Here is a 20,455-nt window from a genome sequence, read left to right on the forward strand (position 1 = left end):
TTTATTTTTATTTTAAATCACCCCCTGTTTCAACAATGTGGGGAGGTGGTCTGCCAAAAGAAGGTAAAGGTAGCTGGTGAAAGTACTGTTTAATATTACTTAATGGTGTTTTGTGAGTTTTGGGGTTTGGGTTTTTTTCAGGGTGAAAATTAGCTTGGTTTGGATCAAACATTCCTCTGGAACAGTGTTAATATTTAAACAAGGAAGTACTTTCTGTTTCTATTAGGTCTTGTAATGAGTCTCTGAATGGTCTTTTAATCTTTTGATGTGAAATCCAGAGACACAATGCATCTCAATCATAAAAGGATTGCCTTGATGCATTCTTGCACTCATTTCTTACCTTCTCAGTTAAACACTGTCTTGGTTCCTTGCTTTTGCGAGACTCTTTGAAGTGGTATGACCATTTTCTGCAAAATCGTTTTGCCTGTGTGAAAATGTATGTGCATGATACCTGCTTGGCCGAGCAGCCACGGCTCTTAAACAATCCTGTCATTTATTCAAGGACATTTTTCATATTTATGGTGATAAACCAGTAGTCTATTTCCACTGTAGCTCCCACCACCATCACGAAGCAACAAAGTGTTCCAACTCCAAGAATATTTGAGGTAAAGATAAAAGTTGAATGCAGTCTAAAATGCAGAGCTCAGGCTAAGACATGGCCTTCCTTATCTGTCCCTGCCTAGTTGGAGATGTCTTTGCTTCTTGCTTTTATTACATCTGTTTATCTGATGGGTGTTTGATATACATCCCATAAATTTAACTCCAGGTTCTATCACTTAACCATCTAGCCATACAGCTGCTATACCTAATGAGAATCCAGGTACCATGAGGCAGTATTGGGGCAGGGGGGGTGTGTGCTTGCCCGTTGCTCCCCAACACTGAAATGTTACGCATGGCAACGAGTGGCAAGAAGGGTGGGTTTATTGAGAAGTTTCTTTTGGGATTACTGAGCTCCAGTTGAACCTGATTGACAGCTGCTGTATTGCAGAGCAGACAGCAGAATTCAGCTGCTAGAAATCATCCCTGTGCACGCCACACAGTAGCATCAGTCTTATCTTTGTCACAGAAACTCTTAAGTCTTCATCTGGAAACTGAACCAAGTCAGATGATGCAATTTATGAACATTCTTCTGACACATCCTTGTCACTATTTCCTGGTATTCTGGTCTTGTTTGAAAAATACTAAGAGCCAGACTATAACATTTCATTAACCTGGGCTTCTCAAACCTTTCCCTTAGTACCTGCCATACCAGAAACTAAATTCAGATAGAAAGTGTTGAGAATCTACCTGGATTTAAGTAGCACCAGGGAAAACAGAATTAAGCTCTTACTTACACAATGTATTTCTTCCTTTGATAAATGCCCAAACAAGTTGGAAATCTGTCTCAGTATCAAAACCAGATCCCATTCAGATGCTTTTGTTTTACTGCACATATCCCTTCTAAAGAGACCGTGTTAAAGGCATGTGTTTGCTTCTGTGTGCAAGTTCATTAGAGAGCAAGCTATTTAATATAATAATTTACAGGAAACTGCCATCAACTTTTATGTGTACTAAAAGTATTCACATGTCCACGACCAAGAATCTTCTTGTGTGGAGCCTCGTAAAAACAAAATGTTTTTGTCATTCACAGTTCTGAACCAAAGTCCAGGAATGTGAATGCTTCTGCATCCTTTCTCAAAATCTTGCCCTTGGAGTTTCTCACCTGAAGTGCCCCATTTCTGATCCTTTGCTTGTGAATAATAACTTCTGGATCAGACCTTAAACTTTTCTGTGTTTCAAAATATGTTAAGCTTTACACTGAAAGAAATTCTCTAAGGAGTGATATTACCCAAGGGGCAAATTCTGCTGTGGCAATCAGTGCTTATGTATGACAGTTGTTCTAATTCTGTTCAAGTCAGCAGTTTGAACTGCTTTGTCCTGTAAATTACAGCAATCACAAATTATTCTTGCATGAAAAATGGATATCCACGTGGACTTTGCTAGGGAAAGATAAAAAGAAAACAGCAGGATTTTCCCCTTGTTCTTATGCTGTTGTTCTCACAGCCTTGCATCTGCAGCCCGGTACTGTTAGGGCGGGTGCTTAGAAGAACTGATTGCCACTGGCACAGAATTCACCCCTTCCCCCTCTTCCTGCCCTTCAGTTGCAGTCTTTGGTGTTCATTGCAGACTCAAAGACACACAAGCACAAAGCCTCACGACCTGTCAGCAGACAGAACTGCCCTCATCCCGGCCCACTTTGGTCAGTGCCAACAGCGTTACAAGCAGGAACAACCTGCCAAAATTTGAGGTCTTAGGGCTCCTGGCAGGAATGGTGACAGTCTGGGAAACACCCCCCAGTGAGAGCCACTGGGAAACATCTTCCTTTTCCCTTTTCTTTCTCTCTCCATTTTTTTTCCCAGAAATAACTTTAACCATTAGAGTCAATGTATGCCATCAGGCATACTACAGACTCTGCTAAAGCTTTATTCCTGTGAACCTATCTTTTATGCGACACTTCCAACAGCAAAAACTGGATTCAACTGCTAGAAACATAACGAGTTCAATTTTTAAATGATCTTATTTAACTGTCTTTTCCCATCCTACCATATATAAATAATATGCACATGTGTATATAATATGCATGTGTATACATATATATATATACACACATATGAAAAAAATCTCAGCTACTTTTTCCATTCAACTTCTTATCCCAGTTTATTTAGAAGCAGTTTACATCACCTTCACTAACAATGCCAGAAATCTTCCCTGCTGCAGAGCAGCGATACTTCTCGTTTATGTACTGGGCTAGGACTGCACGAACAGCCTACACAGAAATGCAGAGGGTCTGCTTATATGGGCAGAACAAGCAGCATGCAGGCCAGTTTGCATCTAGAACCCTACTGCCCTTAATTCCATTAACAACAGCTGCCACAGAACCACTAAAGGCTGTGATCCGTACAAGATTCAACACAAAGTGCACAGGAGAGCTCTCGCTGACTTGCCCAGCAGAAGCAGCATTTGTGAACACACATTCTCAGTGCCAGCAATGGACAGCCTAGCGCAGACCACTGCAGCCTATGGTTCAGAAACATCAGGTCATAGTTCTACTCAAACATGTCCCAGAATAACATTGGAAGGGGAAATGGTGAAAATATATTTTTACTATCATACTATTCTATCACCTCATTACAATTGTAGGTTCTTTCTCCTTTTCTCTCTTACGCTGTCATGAGAAAAAAGTGATTCCAAGTTGACATGGAAGATAAAATTCTGTAAGCATGTAAAGTGAGACAAAGTATTTATTAAAGACTGTCACTTTTATTAGTAAGAGACAAAATTCCTAGGCTGAATGCTAACAGCTTTTTAACTTATATCCATAATAACCATTAGTTCCTAGTGCTTTCTAAAGGTTATCAAGAACCTTGCAGGTAATTAACATGTCACTGAATATATCACAGTAACACAACTAAACATACTAACAGAAAAACAGAGAAGGTAAATTATGCAACAAGCTTTAATCATAGCACTAATAACAGAGAAGGCAAGCCACATTTTATCATATACCCCAAAAGAAGGTCTATTTGCTACATTTCAGCCAACCACAGAGAACCTACCTTTCATTGTAATGACAGATTATATAATAAATCTAGTTATAAACAGCAGCTCAAAAAACCAGAACAGAAGCAATCCTTACTTATTTCCCAAGGTCTAGCCTCCAGCATTAAGATGATGAAGACAAAATACTAGCCAAAGCGTGCCACCTCACCTTTCTAATAGTATTTATTATGAAAGATGTTGATTCCACCTCTGTTACCCTGAATAACTCTCTACAGATCAATAGTTATGTGAATGGGGTTTCCTTATAGGTATGTGAATGTTTTGTTTCTTCTTAGTTAGAAAATTTGGGACCCACCTGGTTCCGAGATGGAAGTTGTAGTAAGACTAGGAACAATAGGAACAAATTAACTTATGGCCATTGCAGGCTTTTTACTCTTGTATCACAGCTTTTCTTAAATACTTGCTCCTAGCAGCGATGAGACCTGTGGATGGGCTTCATCCAAACTGGATCCTTTAGGAGGGAACCCACTCTCAGCGTCGTGTACAATCTGCCCTCTGGGCAACACCACCATAATGAAAATGAAAAATGAATAACAAACAAAAAAGTCAGAAACATAAAAAATAAACATCACATTTATTTAAATAAAAATATACACACAGTGTACAATGGACATGGCTTACAGACAGCAATGAAATAAAAATGCTAAATCCTGAAATAGAAAAAAGAGTTGAATTGCTATAGTTGTGCTTTGTTTCTCTGAACAATCACATACTATGAAGTCCTGTAATGTTACTTATACATAGCCTCATGTGCTCCAGAGTGTGAGACAGGAACATTACAAGGAACAGCTACACGAAATGAGAACAAGTACCAAAGTAATTTGGGATTTTAGAAATTGTAAAGTCGGACTGTTCATAAGCAAAACAGAAGTGCTGAAAACTTTTGAAGTACTTTGCATGCACGGAACGAGTACAAAACACCACTGCCAATAGTTACAGATCTAAGTTAAGAGCAGCATGGTCCAAATCTCACCACTCCAGACTCCACAGATCCAGGGCGCTCTATTATCACAGTCAGGTTTCCACCATAACTCTTTCTCCCTGTCAGCACGCAAACCCCATACTTTATGTTTCAGCTCTTTGAAATATGGATACATTGGTTCACAAGTGTTCTCCATTTTATTTATTCTGATGTATTAAGCTTCATGCTTATTTGAGCAAATGCAAGTTTTTAATCTTGGATCATGAGTATCATGCTGAAATTCATTGTTGTTATGTTATATTATTCAGCAGACGCTATGAGAAAAAGAGCAAATAAATGTTTGAGTGCTGCAGAGTGTAAGCTGAATGCTTTGGCAACACAACAGTTGATGTGTTACTAAGGAAAAATGTTCTAAAGACTGAAGTCTGGGATTTTTTTTTCCTTTTTGCTTTACAAAAACATTTGTGTGTGTGGTTTTTTTTTAAACATGCAATTTACAAGGTAGTTTTGTGTTTTGAAGAACAGTAAATTATTTCAAAGCTCTCTGATTGTGAACATTTGTTTTTAAGCTTCAAATAAGTGAAAAGCAAGATGCAAATTCATGTCTCATGGCATCACCTGTACAGCACACTTCTTTACAATACAAAACCCCCATAAATATAGATATCAGTGCTTTCAAGTTTACAACATAGCCAACTGAAAAAATATACATTAAAGACTGTTAACTGATTAGATACATTATTTCATGCAAGTAATTTTTCTGCATAGTTTTAAATGCAATTTATTTATTACACTTGTTGATGTTCAGCACATTTTCTGCTTTTTTTAAGTGGACCATAGGATTTCCTGGAAAATGTGTTTAAACTAGAAATAAAAATTAGCTTATTTTCTGAAGCTCTTTATAAGCATATTATACAGTGGGCTTCAAAATGATATGGTGCACTTCTTTATACCTAAATTACTCATGATGATTTATAATATCATTACAATGCATTTCACTGCAAATAAGTGCATTTTCATCAGGACTGAATGATTTAGACACAGAAAGTGTTTGTTAATTTCCTTATTTCACTTACGTAATGCCAAAATTCAGACAGTACAAAAATCAACATTGCAAAGGACTTCATTAAGGCTCTTTCTCGGTTCATATTTTGTTTCAGCTGTCCTCCTACATTATTTGTTCTTTATGACACATACATTGCTAGTACTCCATCAAAATACACAGCTTCACATACACAAAAATCAGATAACATAATTAAAAATTCCCGTTTCCTAGTTGCTCCATAAAAGCCAAAGTACAAACATTAACAAGAATGTATTTCAAATTCCCCAAAAGAAGACTTCAGAAAAAAAAGACTTGCCTCCTCAATAATGTCAGGCCTATGCATGTTATGTATTATAACAGTATTAATCTCTGAGAAAAAAATTACTTTAACCTTCTGTTCCTTATTTTTTTTTAGGTATTTTATACCAGCTCTCTACTTAGACACTGGTCTGTGGTACAAAACCCCCATATAAGCACATAATGTATTGTACAAATAGTCAAAGCTAGAAGCCCTTATTTCAGGATTCCTTGATGCAGATCCTGACGACCTTATTTCTACAAATAATGTCCTCTGTAAGACAGGAATTGGCTTTAGATGCCAGATATATTTCTGAATGTTCATCTTCTAGCCCTTGAGAACTGCCCTCCCCTCAAAGCAGCTTATTTTATGCCTTACAAAAGTTTTAAGAGAGAAGATATGGAACATTTTTCTGTGCATCCGCCATCAAAATCATTATGCTTCCCATAACCCTTTGCAAAACAAATTGTGTAGCTTGCTCATAAAAATTCATTTGCTTAATTTTGCTCCTTTGATATTCACAGTGAACTACAAGGATATGTGCAAGACCTTTGGGATAATTTAACTCCTCTGTTAGGTATTCAAACAATGCACAGGGTTTGAAGCAGCTTCTACAAAGAGTAAATGTACTCCAAGTAATGTAACTATCAACCTGCAGCAAAACCCTCTTTGTTTCTTCATAAAAGGCAAACCAGAAAAAACACTAGTTTTGAGTCCATGCTTAGCTGACACATCAGCTTTGATGATGCAGCCTTTGCCGGTACAGTAGCCCACTGAAGGCAATGACCAAACAAGGAATCATTTGAGCCTGTTTCAGTACTGAAGCAACACAGCTCTTCAAGCAGGCTTGCAACCACACCACCGGGTTTTACAACGGTCTTGTATCCTACAAAAAGATGTTCCAATCAAAAAACTAGCTTGAAAAAGTTCAGCCTTATTGAGCACAAAACTCAGCCTACTCTTCTGTAATGGCCCAAGCTCAATGAAGTTTCACTGCAGCACACTGATGTGGGTTTTGGTTTTTCTTCTCAATTATCTTTAACAAATAACAGATTATTTAATTTTACAAAATCATACTGGGATTGGCTGCTAAAACAAAAAGTATAGTAATCCAATGCCTATTTTGCCTTCATCAAAAAAGTGGCTTTGACATGGAAAACATTTTCAATATAAAAGTAACGTGATAGTGACAGTGGCAATTTAGAACCCAAGTAGGATTAAAATGCTGAGAGGAGATCTTGGAAGACTATTTGCCTGATAAGAAAGTCTATAGAATTTCATATTTTGAACTTGAAAGAATGTCCACGGGACTAAGATAAGGAATTATAGGAACCTATAGTACCACCAGTGAATACCATCCCCACGTAGACTTTTACAGATTGTTTCAGAATAACTGTAGGAAGGGCAGCATTCTCTGTCATACTTCTGTGGGATTAGTTCAGAGGTGCATGAGGAGTTTATCACTATTTCTAAACTGTACATGTAGGGGTTTTTTAAGCTAATGATAAACGTGGCAGATACCGAGGGCTAGTGCGGCAGTCTGACAGAACAAAACATCACTTTCCTAGGCAGATTTATGTTCTATAAATCCACAAAAAAGTTTTGTACGGAACAGCTCTGTTACAGTTAAAGACTCAAACATAAATTTATGCAAGCATTCAACCCACCCAATGAGTAATACCCACTTCTACTGGTACACACCAGGAAAAAATCAAGGCATTATATTCTCATCTACCTGAGCTCATCTGTGATGCAATGCTAACTCTTCTGACATCTATTGCTGAAGTAATACATACCAGAAGGACAAATAAGTCATTCATGATAGCACATAACTGAAATAAACAACAAATGCACCAAAACACTATTTAAATTACCTACTTTACTTTCAAAAAAAGTTTGAATTAGTTAGATAAATATGTTGTATAGGTGAATTCCTGGCTTCACTGAAGTACATGATCATTGGGAATGAGGATTTCTCTAAGGCCCAAAGCCTGATCTTGCAAATACACAAGATGGGTTTAATTTTATTCACACAATAGATCATTTCCATGCAATCACCCAATTAGAGTTTTCAGAATCAGGCTCTTAAATATGTATTTTCATTAGTATAGTTACAGATTTATACCAAGTAATGGGCTTATGGATTAAAAAGAACAAATTGTAACTCATGGTGCATCAAGGTTTCTTTGACTTTCATAGGAGTAAGCAAACATTAACTTCTTTATCCATGGCAATTACAGATGCTCAAATTCCTAGTGCAGTTTCATTAGGATAAAATTCTCACACTTCTGCTCTAGATATTTTTTTCTCAAAATGAATGCATTACATAAAGGTCAATAACCAGTGAATACTTGAGGTTTTTAAACTGTATTACTCACTGGGAGGCAGAAGGCGGCAATAAATAGATACAATTAGAAAACACAAATGTTCTTTACAAGACAAATTTCAGGACTAACACAAGCTGGCAGAAGCATTAACATTCATTTTTAAAGCTGATAGTTCTTCATCGTAGAGTGTCTACACACAGCATTACAAATTTGATATAAATCAGCTGCAGTGGCTAACTAGCCCTAATACAGTAGGTTACTCGTAATATTTATCTTAGGCTCTGTAATAACATACATGTTTTTATAGCCTAAAGATACTTTAAGTCCTCTATATACAACTTATTTTCCCTACCACTAAAGAAAATTTAGTTCTAAGGGTTTACAAAAGATGGGAGTATGACAGGTCAGGTTCAGGTCACCTTACTTGAAGAATTAATTCCCCTGATTTCAACGTGATTTATGTGAAAGTGAAGTGAAATAAGGGGTATTTGACTGTGGTACAGAAAGCCAAGAATGACACATCCAAATGAACTGCAAAGAATCAGAATGGAATTACTGAAATTACAGGCTGTAATTACTAAAAACATATTATGAAGTTACCATTCTTATGTAAAGAAGCTAAATACAACTACCAAAATCATATTTAGCCCAGGTATTAACATGAGCATCTTTCATAAACACTTCTGTGAAGGATTTAATTGTTAGTGATCAAGACCTCAGTGCTATGCTGGCACCAGAAAAAACTATTTCCAGCAGTAAGAGACCCCTTATATCAAATCTCAGGTTTTGGTTTGGAGTCTGAATGCCACCTTCCAGATGGCTAACCTCAGTTCCTACAGCAAACGACATCTCCCTTCTTAATCTTTGATCAAACAACCCAGATAACTAATTCCAGCTGGCTTATGAGTCACTAAGCTTCAACTTCACAAAGAACAGTTGAATATATTTGGTTTTGAGATTATCCAGTCCATTGCTTTTTCATGATAGTTTATTCCATAAAAACTAACCGGACTTATTTTAATGTAAAACGATAAAACCTGATAAAAATAATACCTCATCTGGTTACACATTCCCAATTAATAAGTCATAAACAGTGAGTTTTATATTCACTAATTAGCGTGATGTATGTTCCTGATTACACTTTTGTTAAACTTAGGTGTCAGCTTTTCCATATGTCCCTTCTGGAGGTCTGTAGTACTTTGGGAAAGCCATCAGCTGTATCATGTTGAATGCATACTTTCTGCATTTGACATTCTTCAGTACATTCTCTATGCGGCATCCTTCTCTAGTGAAAGGGGGAAAAAGTACAACTTCATGAAACACAGAATAAATAAATATGCTTTATTTGTTCATTGCAGAGTTTCAGCAACAGTTGAAGTAAAAATAACAAAGATTCAACTCTACATTTTTGTTCTCCACAAGTGATGATACATCTTACAAAATTAAATCCAAGGCCAGGCCCAGTACAGTTATTGCCCTCAGAAATAGGTGATAAGATTTTTTCCCCCCTAATATATTTGTCCTTGAGGTTTAAAGTTTAGTTTAAAAAAATTAAATACTTTAATGATACATTTTGTTCTAATTCCAGAAATATATTTGCCTTTTAAACCTTCTCATACTTTTTTTCCAAATTGTTTGCTATATACGTGAGAGTACACTTCGCCCTAAAAATGCGTATTCTAGGAATAAGGCATTTTATTAAGTCTGGCCCTAGAGATCTGCGAATGAAAGTTTCATCTCTGCTTCATTTCCCATATGTTCAGCTTTGCAATGAAAAAAAAGAGAGAATGGCTTTTCAAACAGCCCAATCCAACTCTCTGCTTTATAAAGGAAGGATGTTTGTTCACATACAGTACAAAAGTCACAAGTGCCAAAGTGGTGCATCAAGACATAAACAGGACTTTGTTAAAAAGAATATAAAAGTGTCTTGAAAGCAAAAGAAACTAAAGCAACAATTACAAACAGGTTAATTTCATTACAAAACAGAACTTACTCTATTCCATTTAGTTACTTGACCAAAGAGGGTTAGTTGTAGCAAAGAAATAATCATTAGTTAAACAAAAAAAGATCCCATCAGCTAGTAACAATGAAAATAACACAATGGAAGTTAAGTCTCACAAACCACAACCCCGTAATATTTATCTAGGGGTTAGTTCGCTCTGTGCAATTTTTTTTTTTTTTTTTTTTTATTTGTCAGACTAATTACTCTGGAAAGAGGGGTTCAAGCATTCAGGATTCCACATCTTCTTGTATACAGTGACAGCATTGTAAGTGGGCTTTCTTTGAGCTAATTACAGTGGGAAAACTTTACCATGAACAGAAAGAGCAAATCAATTCACTCAATGCATAGTATACTTCTTAGAGTTCAGAAAAAAATGACCAAAACATAGTACATTTCAGACATTTGTATCTTAAGGATGAATCCTTGGGGTCTGAGATTGTAGAAATATTACAGCATAATTCCTTTTTCTAAAGTTAATTTGTTGCTGTTTGTAGAAAAGAAAGGAACACAAGTGAAGTTTATTGATATTTGGCTAATAGCAAAGCAAGACTTAAAATAAGCCACACAACCAGCAAGTGTGAGCTGACAAGCAGCAAGGCGACAGGATAGAAGTGTCGAGAAGTTGGCTTGTTATCAGTTAGACAGCCTGTTTCGGGATCATCCGATTCATTCAGTGCTCCCTGGGTTTGTCTGCTGTTAAACAGGGGAAGTTAGGAACAAATAGAAGAGCATTTAAACAGCAAAGAAAGCCAACACGTAGGTATTTTGACAAAGTGAAACTATATAGTAATTTCGATGAAATAGATATATGCTAAGTACTTCCAATATCTTTATTGTGTTCTACAGCTGACACGAGAAGCACGATGACTAGGTGGCTGCTGTTAAGCTTTCTAGGTGTCTCAGAGCAGTGTTCATAAGTTAATGTTAAATAACTTATGAGATGAACTATACTATCACTAAAATGAACACGCACACCGAACAGAAATGAAATTAAGTTAAAAAAAAAATAAATTAAGGAAGCAAAGAAAAAAGATCACAAATATGTCACAATGCAACACTGACAAAATAGTGTCTCCATGGTGTTCACAGGCTTTTCAGTCCTGCTTCACTATCTATTAAGAAATATATAGGCAGAAATAGAAAGGGCACATACTCTTTTTGGAATTAACAACTATTCTAAAATAGTTTTAAATAACGGTAAATTGACTCCTTCAAAAATTCATCAGTGCTAGTGACTCAGTTTTGAAGTCAACATCAGTTCGTTTTCTTTAAAGGCTCACACCTACACTCCTGTAAGAAAATTACCTGTATCTTGTTCAGTCAACTCAGCTAGGCACTAATCTGCTAACAGCAAAGTGCTACTGAACCACTGTAAGCTGCGTGGTCACTTTTCTACCAGAGCAGCAGGGATATTTAAATATCACTGCCAATCTTTCCTATTGTAGTCTTGGTAGCTTCTCTACAATTAGAATTATGCATATTTCAACTATATGTCTTAAATCCCTTTGAACTTAATTTTATTTGCATACACTCAGGAGACCTGTTTGTGGACTTCCTTTAGGCAGTAAGGACTAATATTTTTATTTTTCTATTTACTATGAATATTCTGGGATGAAAAGATAACTCACTGTTTTTCTCTGTGGATTTAAGAATATACAAATATATCAGATTACAGCATAGCGCTTTTTCAGAAGCACATGTCCCAGATATGCTGTTTTTTCAAGAACGAAAAAGCTGGCAGGCCATAAAGAGGCTGTAGGACAGTAAAGGCAGTATCACACATCCCCAGGTAAAATGAGAAGAGTACATCAAAGACAGCAGCAGTCACTTCATCTACAGAAAGCCTGCCTTTCTGACTCGCGCGTTAAAAGACAACGTTGAGCTTCTTGAGCTTGGATAGCAAGAGAGGTGCAAGAACTGCATTTAAAGGTGGGATCCTAGGAACAGGGCTGCAAAAAAAACATTCCTTGCATGATTTTCCTTTTAAAAAAGCCTTCCATAGGTTGTTTTTAATGTCTTTCTTTGCTTTGAATATTCAATCTGTATGTCACACTAATAATAGAGGACAACCCATACTATTTTAAATAGCAAAATAAAGATAAAAAATAAAATCCCTAACACTTGAATCTAGGTCAAAAAAAAAATTGGTGTCAGTGCGTCTGCTGCTTTTGGTTTACAGTTTTCAAGTGTCCATGGATAGAACTTGGACAGACCTCAAACAGCATTTTAGACAAAATCATCTCAGAAACTGTCAAGGAATGAATCTGTCTGGTATGCTGACTTTGTCAACACTGTGGCTTACGCTGAAAGAAATAATTCTGTATTCCATATCAAGACCACTCCAGTTAATGCCTTTGCCCAAGGGTCCACCCCCAGACCTTTCTTCCTCTTCTGCTCACAGTGATAACGTTACCCTTCGTGATCAGTTGCGAGGACTAACTGTATTACTCTGATAATTTTCTCCTTTATTGTGTATTTCAACTTTTGAAACACGCTGCTTGCTGTTTTTCCTTTTCTTAATCTCTACAGGACCCCACAAGTCTGCCTCTTTCATATTTTTGCGCCATCCCCTCAGCCCTCTTCTACTCTTCCAGGTAAGCCTGCTGGTTTCAGCTTACCCCCATTACGCCCACAACTGAGAGCTCTAGCTCATCGCTCAGAGCCCCACGCACGGCCACCACATTAGCCACTGTTCAGTACTTCATTCTGGAGAGCCTTAGCTTTGCACGCCAATGGTTTATTCTAAGCAGGCTGAGTTACTTGCAGGTTGCCCCAACAGGGATGAACCCTCCTATTTCTGTGGTGTGCCTTGTTCTATTTTGCTCCACGTCTCATTGACAGACTGACTGTCTTTTATCTGTTGCTACAAGTCCCATTAGCATCGGTGAGATTTATGCAGATGCAATGATGGAAATAAGAGATAAAAGCCATTTGTTCTTTCTTTCTTTTTTTTTTTTTTCAATAGAAAAGCCTACAGTACACTTATTCTTTGATATGCTGAAAAGAATGATCAGTGTCTTTCAACATAAGAAGTCCTATCTTCCTGCCAGGAAAACCACAGTGAACAGCTGATGCACAGGGACTTCTGTTCCACAAATTAGTCACATCACTCTATGCATGATTCAATAAGACATCCTCAAAATAGAGCAAGAGGATCTAAGTCCATTATTAGCTACCTAAGAACAGGCTGAGCAGAATACCTAAACACGCTTTTAATTTAAGAGGAATATTTGATCACGGTCAGATGCCTTGCTAAGCTCTGCTAATGCTTTTCAATGCACTGCAGTGACAATGTCTTCTAACACATCTTAAAGTGTTCTCCGCAGTGACTAATGTATCTAGTTAAACAAAGCGAGGCCCTACACCCTGCTGTCAGTGGCATGACAACACTGCTTCCCCTGGCTCATCAAAACCTGTACAAGTATTACTGCAAACAGCATGAATGCAGCTGCTGCCATGTCAGCTGGATTTATTTGGTTTCTGACTGACACTCATCACAACCAGGACAGAATGACGGCTGACCCTATTATAGCGTGAAGGTACAGCCATCGTTTTGGATGTTCTCTCCATCACAAACTAACGGCTCTGAACTCACACCAAAGGAAAGGAAGATGAATCCCAAAATACCCAGCAAGTTTTTAGTTCACACACGCAATTTTAAGGGGAATAGTGAAAGCTTCTAAATCCATAACATCTGGGGTCACGAACACCCCTCTAACCTATAGTAATATTTTTATTCATTTACTTTCAAGTTGTTCATTTGAGGCTTACAACACAGCAGAATACATCTTAAGAGCCAAGGGTGCTATAAGTTTAATGACGATATAACCATTTCAGTCTGTCTTCTACCCCACTTGCTGTTTTATCATCTTAAACTCCTATTGGGATAATGCTGCATGCCTATCAAATGAGACAAAGGCAAAACAGCAGGTATTTTCTGTTGTTTTTAAATTCAGATGACAGATCATTCGAACCTCTAAGCAGTGGAGCAGAGACAATGAAATGGTGTAAGGAAGAAGCCTCTCAAGAGCCCTTATAAAGTCAAGCACACATCCGAGGGCACAGTCTGGCTTTTGATTATAAGTCACACTGACATCCCCGTGCAAGGTTTTTGGAGATGTATTTTAACACTTTGGATATATGCTTCTCTTGTTAGAACTTTTCCAGCTCCAGCTATTAATGATACTGGAAATGCTATGTTGTCCTAAAGCAGTGCTTCACGTAGAATAGATAGGCAGCTTTCTATCAATGCAAGGATCCCGTGTGCTAGCAGTGACTTCAGTCTGAATTCACGTCTTACAGCACGCGTACTTTGGGGGAATTTTCCTTTTTTTTGCAGACAGACTCAAGCAAGCAGTTTCTGGGCCTACTGGGTTTTTCTTGTCAAACTCCAGTGCTGACACAGAAAAATGGCAAAAGTGAGATGCTTCTTTTTAATCCCTTCCAACAATAGCAGCACAGATGTTTCTGCAAATAGAAGGGATTGCTAACAGTTCTCTATGTTACACAATTTTGCTTACTTACCTGTTTTTTTATTCAAGACTATCACAATCCAGAACTTCTAAGAAGCAGCTTCTCTAAAGAGTGTTTTCAGCCCTCTCAAAGATTTTAAGCAGAATACTGTCTTGGAGAGAAAGCAGCTTTATTTCTACGTTAACACATTACTGTGATTCACCAAAATGCTTCAAAGAAAAATCAACTGTTTCAACATGCAGCACTACAGTTCTAGATGGTAGCCTTAACTTTTTCAAAGGGGAAAGATGAGATTCTTGTGAACATCTCCTGGCCGTTATAAAGATGCTGTACTATTAGATCTAGAAGAGTAAAACATGACTCAGAAGGACATAAATAGATCTCAGCCTAGTCCTGGAGAATTGCTGAATCAGAGCAGAACTCAGATAAAATATATAAAGGAATATTGTGTAACAACCTTTTATGTTGAAAGATCAAGTTGATACAATGACACCTCCAACAATTTGTAAAAAAAAATATAAAAATGTTTCTGCATTGTTTCAAAATGGAAAACATAGGAAGGGAACCATCAGAGAAATTCTTCTGTATCAATGATCTTTACAATAATTCTTTTTCTGATGCATATTGTTGTCACTAACAAACAATTTGTTCCTCAAATCTAGATGGCATTAAATAAAGTCAAAGATGCTAGAAATCAATTTTTGCTGCTTATGTGCTCCTATAATCTCTAATCTGGTCCAAAACAAACAACTGGCATTACTGAAATTGTCAAGCAGTCTCAGATCTAAGAATACTGATGAATTCAGTCAGTGATTTGGAGACAGCTGATGTTTAAACACATACCAACAATACAAACAATCTGTTTATCAGATTGTCATACTAATGCCTCTCTTTTTGTTTTTCCTTTTGTACTGCAACTTTTTTTTCCTTATTCTTTTTGCTTTTGCCAGCACCCTCTATGTCCCTATTCCTTTCTTCTCTCCCTTGTTTAGTTAAAACACATTACTTTTCTAATGCCATTGTTTAGGAAATAAAAAAGAGAGCACATCATATAACATGAAGCTTGTCCACTGAGTTTGACCAAGCAGTAGATTCATGATTTAGCCACCTAGATCTTGAAAAACAGTTGATACGCAGTAATTCAGTTTTTTGTGCTCAAAACTATAGCACTGTATATGGGTTGGTTCTCAGTCTGTCCAGAGAAAAAGATTCCATTTTGAGGAGCTGGTCAGAAACAGCAGGGTACTGGAGGCTCAGCGATGGTCACGGTACAGATTTAAACAGCACAATGGTTCAGTAAAGAGCAACAGATTATTCAACACACTATCTTGCAGAAGAACTTAATAGGAGGCAAGCAGACACTTGGTCTTACACTCCCACAACAACATCCAGGAAAATCCTGTTATTTTATGCTACCGCATTGATAGACACAGATTCTTTGGAAGAAACGGTGAAGACAAAATTAAATTTAAACAGTTGCTCTCTTTCCCTCTGTTAAGTATGTGTTCTCATTGCAGTCAAACTAACTTTAAATGTCCAAAGTTCCGACCAATTTCATCAGCTTAGCTATTCTTGAATTTCCAGGGGCAAGTGCAAGAGAGGCACACCCTGCACCTGCAGGCAATAAACCAGTACAACTCACTCCTGCTTTGGGCTATGGAAACATCTCCCTGCAATCCTGCTCTGCGGCATCTTTTCTGAAAGATGCGGAGTCTTAACAAATTGTGGATACCCGGTTCAATCTGTATCTGATAGTGTGTCCTCTCTAGATTAAGATAAGGACATTTAGTTAACTCTGAGACAAAATTTAGGAACATATCCATACTTTTTTTTTAAAAAAAAAGGCATAAAAGCATGTGCTCATCTATTGTTTACTAGCGTGCAATGATAAAACATCACAGCATCATTTGTTTGTTCACACGATTACAATTTCATAATAACAAGAATTGTTCCCAAGTTAGATATTCTGTTATTTGCCAAAACTTGCGAATTTAGCTAGAGTTTGACTGTTGTTTGGCAAACAATACATTTCCTGAAAATACAGCACAGGTTAACCAGGACCTATTCATAACATCAGACCACACCTGACAGTTTCAGCCCGAGAAGGAGGAAAGTTTAAGAGAAATATTTTGACTTCTTGTTTATGAAAGCAATTTTTGTTTCAATATTTTCCTACACTAGAGAAAGTCAGAGAGAAAATGCCGAAATATTAAATGCTAGGTTAAACAGTTTTAGTTTGTCTAGATAGCATTTCAGACAGATGTGAAAAACAAATATTTCCAAATTGGTTCATTCTGTCTCAGCATTTTTGGCTCACCACAGAGCAAACCCCCTACTGTTTGTCCATGTTTACTTTTAACATAGCAGAAGAATAACTCTGAAGAATAGACGAAAGGGCAGCTTCAAGCTTTATATCTAATATGCACAAAACATATGCTATTTGATAATATACATCTCCATCAGTGTTAATCCCAGAACTTCAGAAATCTCTGCTGATTGCAGAAGAGTGAATATTTTTATTTGTGACTGATAAAGAACACCTGCAAGAATGTTTTTCTCTCGCAACATTAAAGAGTAACTATGTGGTAAAATAGTAACATTGACAAAATTGATACAGTGAAACATAACAAAAATAAACAAAAGATTCCAGTTAGAATCACAAACCATTTTCCTCACTGCTGCTTTCAAGACACCTACGCTAGCAGTTTAAATCCACACTCAGCAGTTCCCCACTGCTGCAGCTGAACAGCAAAACCAAGTTGACGTTCTGTGCCTATGTCCTCTTGTCTGCCAAAAGAGATTGCCGACCAGAGGCTGCCACATAGGAACAGTCCCTTGGTCATGCCAGCTCCCCAGCTGCCTTGGAGCCACCCAGGACAGTGCTAAAATCTGCCAAAATAATACCAGGAAACATTTAATAATTTCACTATATAAAATCACTGAGATCATGTCCTAGAAACATTCCCCAGTGGTTTTAATTTACAAATACAGGCAGAGGCTTCAAGTCCTGCAAAGTCATTCTGGTAACTGTGTGAGATTAGCTTCAGAACTGGAAAGAGATGGGTTTGTAGGAGAGATTCTTCTTTACCTGTCAAGACAGCTGAGTGGTTTTTGAAACACGATTTTCACCTCTATTATACTCCAAGCAAAGGATTTGCTCTTTCATTCTGCTAGTTACCAATACTGCTGTGCAGTATTACACATCGATTCTACAAAGTTTTCTCTTTTTATCAAAAAATATGGTTCTAATAATCTTCACAGACACTTTTCTGTAAAGTATTAGGATTACATATATATTGGAAATTCTCGGGACAAAATTGCAAAACTTTTCCTGACAAACTTCTCTTGCAAGGTTTGAAATTCAATCCAATGTGCAACCAATATTAAAGCAGATGTGATCTATCTCTTTGTGCAAGAAAACAACCAAACAAAAAATCACAACCAAATCTCAGGCTTCTTAGTGACCTGAGTATGTGTGAAGTGATGATGACTACATTCTTCAAGTAAGTTCTGAATACACAAAGTATTTCCCTTCCATAAGGGTATGGCACTAATATAATTGGCTAGTGAGTCACACTTACTTCCAGTCTGTTTCTGTCATAGTAAGGAAGTTTTACTAAGGATGTGATTATACATTTAGCTCACATAGCACAGTGAAACATAAACCCATGATAAATTCCCTCTTTCATATGTCTAATCAGGTTTTAAATACTTTCTGTTGACCATGAAAAATCTTCATGAATCATTCCTTTTCTTTCGACAAAGATTTTTTTTTAGCTTTTTTTCCCCCCATGGTTAAGGGCAAGTGGCAAAGCTGATTTAAGAGGCAAAAGAGGCTTGCTGTACAGCTAAACAGTCATGCATGAAGAATGATGCTTAAAATCTGACATTAATTTCCAGATGTTCAAATCTATGGGTAAGGTGACAAAATTAAGGTCAGAGAGAACTGTTTTCTTGCATTTGTAATTCGGGTCATTTTAAGTGAAGAGGGTATTGAACAGCAATAAGTATAAATTTCAATATTGTAACTTACTGTTTTATATTTGCAACTTCAGTTTGAGATACACAAAAGGAGAAATGTGACCGCTTCTGATTAATGACACCAATTCACATAATCTCTTCATGGGATTAACCAATGCGTGAGTCATAGCATAAATCACAGGAAATTATTTTCCCATTTCAAGTCTATAATGCCAGTTCATTAATTACTTTCAATAAACATACTGACAGGTTTTTTTAAAACACATCAACAGTTTGAGATCTGATCTGTTCTCATCCCAGCCATTCTTTGAGCACTAGTATCACACACAGTACATGGGTGTATTTATGCAAGGGGAGTTAGCGCACATGTAGATTGCCCAAACACGAAAAATGCACCTAAACCTGATTTTAGCTGGTGCACGACTGCTGCTACCAGGAACACTAAATGCAGCAAAGAAAGCTCCCCTACTCAGGCTAGGTAGGTGGCTAACCAAAATGACCTACCCAAAAACTTATAGGCTGGTATGCATGCTGTAGCAATCTGGAGATTGCACCATGACAGTCCTACAGGTAAACCACCTTCCCTTTTCTTTAGCAGGTTGATTTTAGTCAGAAGTAAGAGAGTTTTAGAAAATGCAAGCAACATCCTATTGGAATCCCAGATACACTATGTTTTCCATCCACTTCCTTCAGAGCAAATGACAAGGCTGGGTTGAAATTCTCATGAAGTGCCTTAAAAGATTTTGTTGTCCTCTCTAGTAATAGGTAGTATGTAGAGAATTTGAAGAACAATCCCTTTCTATGGGAAATCAAGAGAGTGGATATGACTGTTTTCTTTTTACTTGTTTTAGCATCTGTTTACAAGACAGCCAAAGTTTTTTGGAGCATGACCTCAGAAGGAAGTACTTTTCTTGCCCAAATACCAAGGATGAGGACCAAAGCTGGAATCTTTTAAACAACATATTTGCGTATTTTACAAGCTTTTTCTCTTTGTTTGTTGTCACTAAACATTTGTAAGGAAATGTTTATGTTGAATGCGACTGCAGGTTTCTCAGTAAGTTTCAGACACACTCTTCCAGCTCCCTTCATCATATCTCAGAAAGTGAATATTAGCACAGACCATCACTTTTTAAGCAAAAATAGCACTGCATTGATGGGGAGAGTGGAAAGATGAAACCCCATACGGTTTCGCTCCTACAATTTCCTGAACAAAATGACCTTCTTTTTGATTTGATTTGAGATCACTGCAGACTAAAGATTTGATAAGCAGTGTATTTACCTCCTGCATCTCTAAGCCTTTGCTAGCAGCAAGGGGAAAATAAACAAATTATAACACAGGGAGAAATATCTTCTTCTTATAGTAATGCTGTATTTCCCTTACTGTTATAAAGAAAAAAAGACATGGTTTGGTTTAGCACAGTCACGGTAATTCAGAGTTTGCCAAAGATCAAAGATACAGCTCTCAGGATATGCTCTATGAACCATGTTCAGGACTCCCTGAACAGAAAAAGAAGAGTTCACTACACTGGCAGTATCACTTAATGATGAGGTAAGTCACTGACAGATGAAAAAAAAAAAAAAATATTGCCCATTTACTTCTTGACCTGGACTGAACTATCAGATACACACTATTTAAAAAAAAAAAAAAAAAATAACAGGTTTTTTTTTCTGTATTGCAGACTATTCTCTCAAATGCACACTCAGTAGTGAGGAAACATTTTCACCAGAGATATCACTGCAATGCCTTGGGAACTGCAGCTTGCAAAAAGCTATAGAAATTTGCCAATTCCTGTGACTTTGGAGTCTC

General features: G+C 37.1%; 1 protein-coding gene across 3 annotated transcripts in view; it reads right to left on the reverse strand.

Moving 5' to 3' along the window:
* Window positions 1-4,155: 4,155 nt before the first annotated feature.
* Window positions 4,156-20,455, reverse strand: part of INPP4B (inositol polyphosphate-4-phosphatase type II B) — a 345,506-nt gene continuing 329,206 nt past the window's right edge. For 2 of the 3 annotated variants that reach the window (XM_055797014.1, XM_055797015.1), the window contains one exon: window positions 9,487-10,887. In XM_055797014.1, the coding sequence (XP_055652989.1) occupies window positions 10,713-10,887 (175 nt within the window). In that variant the 3' untranslated portion in view covers window positions 9,487-10,712. The other variant, XM_013303957.3, reaches the window with a different exon arrangement.

The sequence above is a fragment of the Falco peregrinus genome, chromosome 2 (assembly GCF_023634155.1).
Source record: "Falco peregrinus isolate bFalPer1 chromosome 2, bFalPer1.pri, whole genome shotgun sequence".
NCBI classification, from domain to species: domain Eukaryota; kingdom Metazoa; phylum Chordata; class Aves; order Falconiformes; family Falconidae; genus Falco; species Falco peregrinus.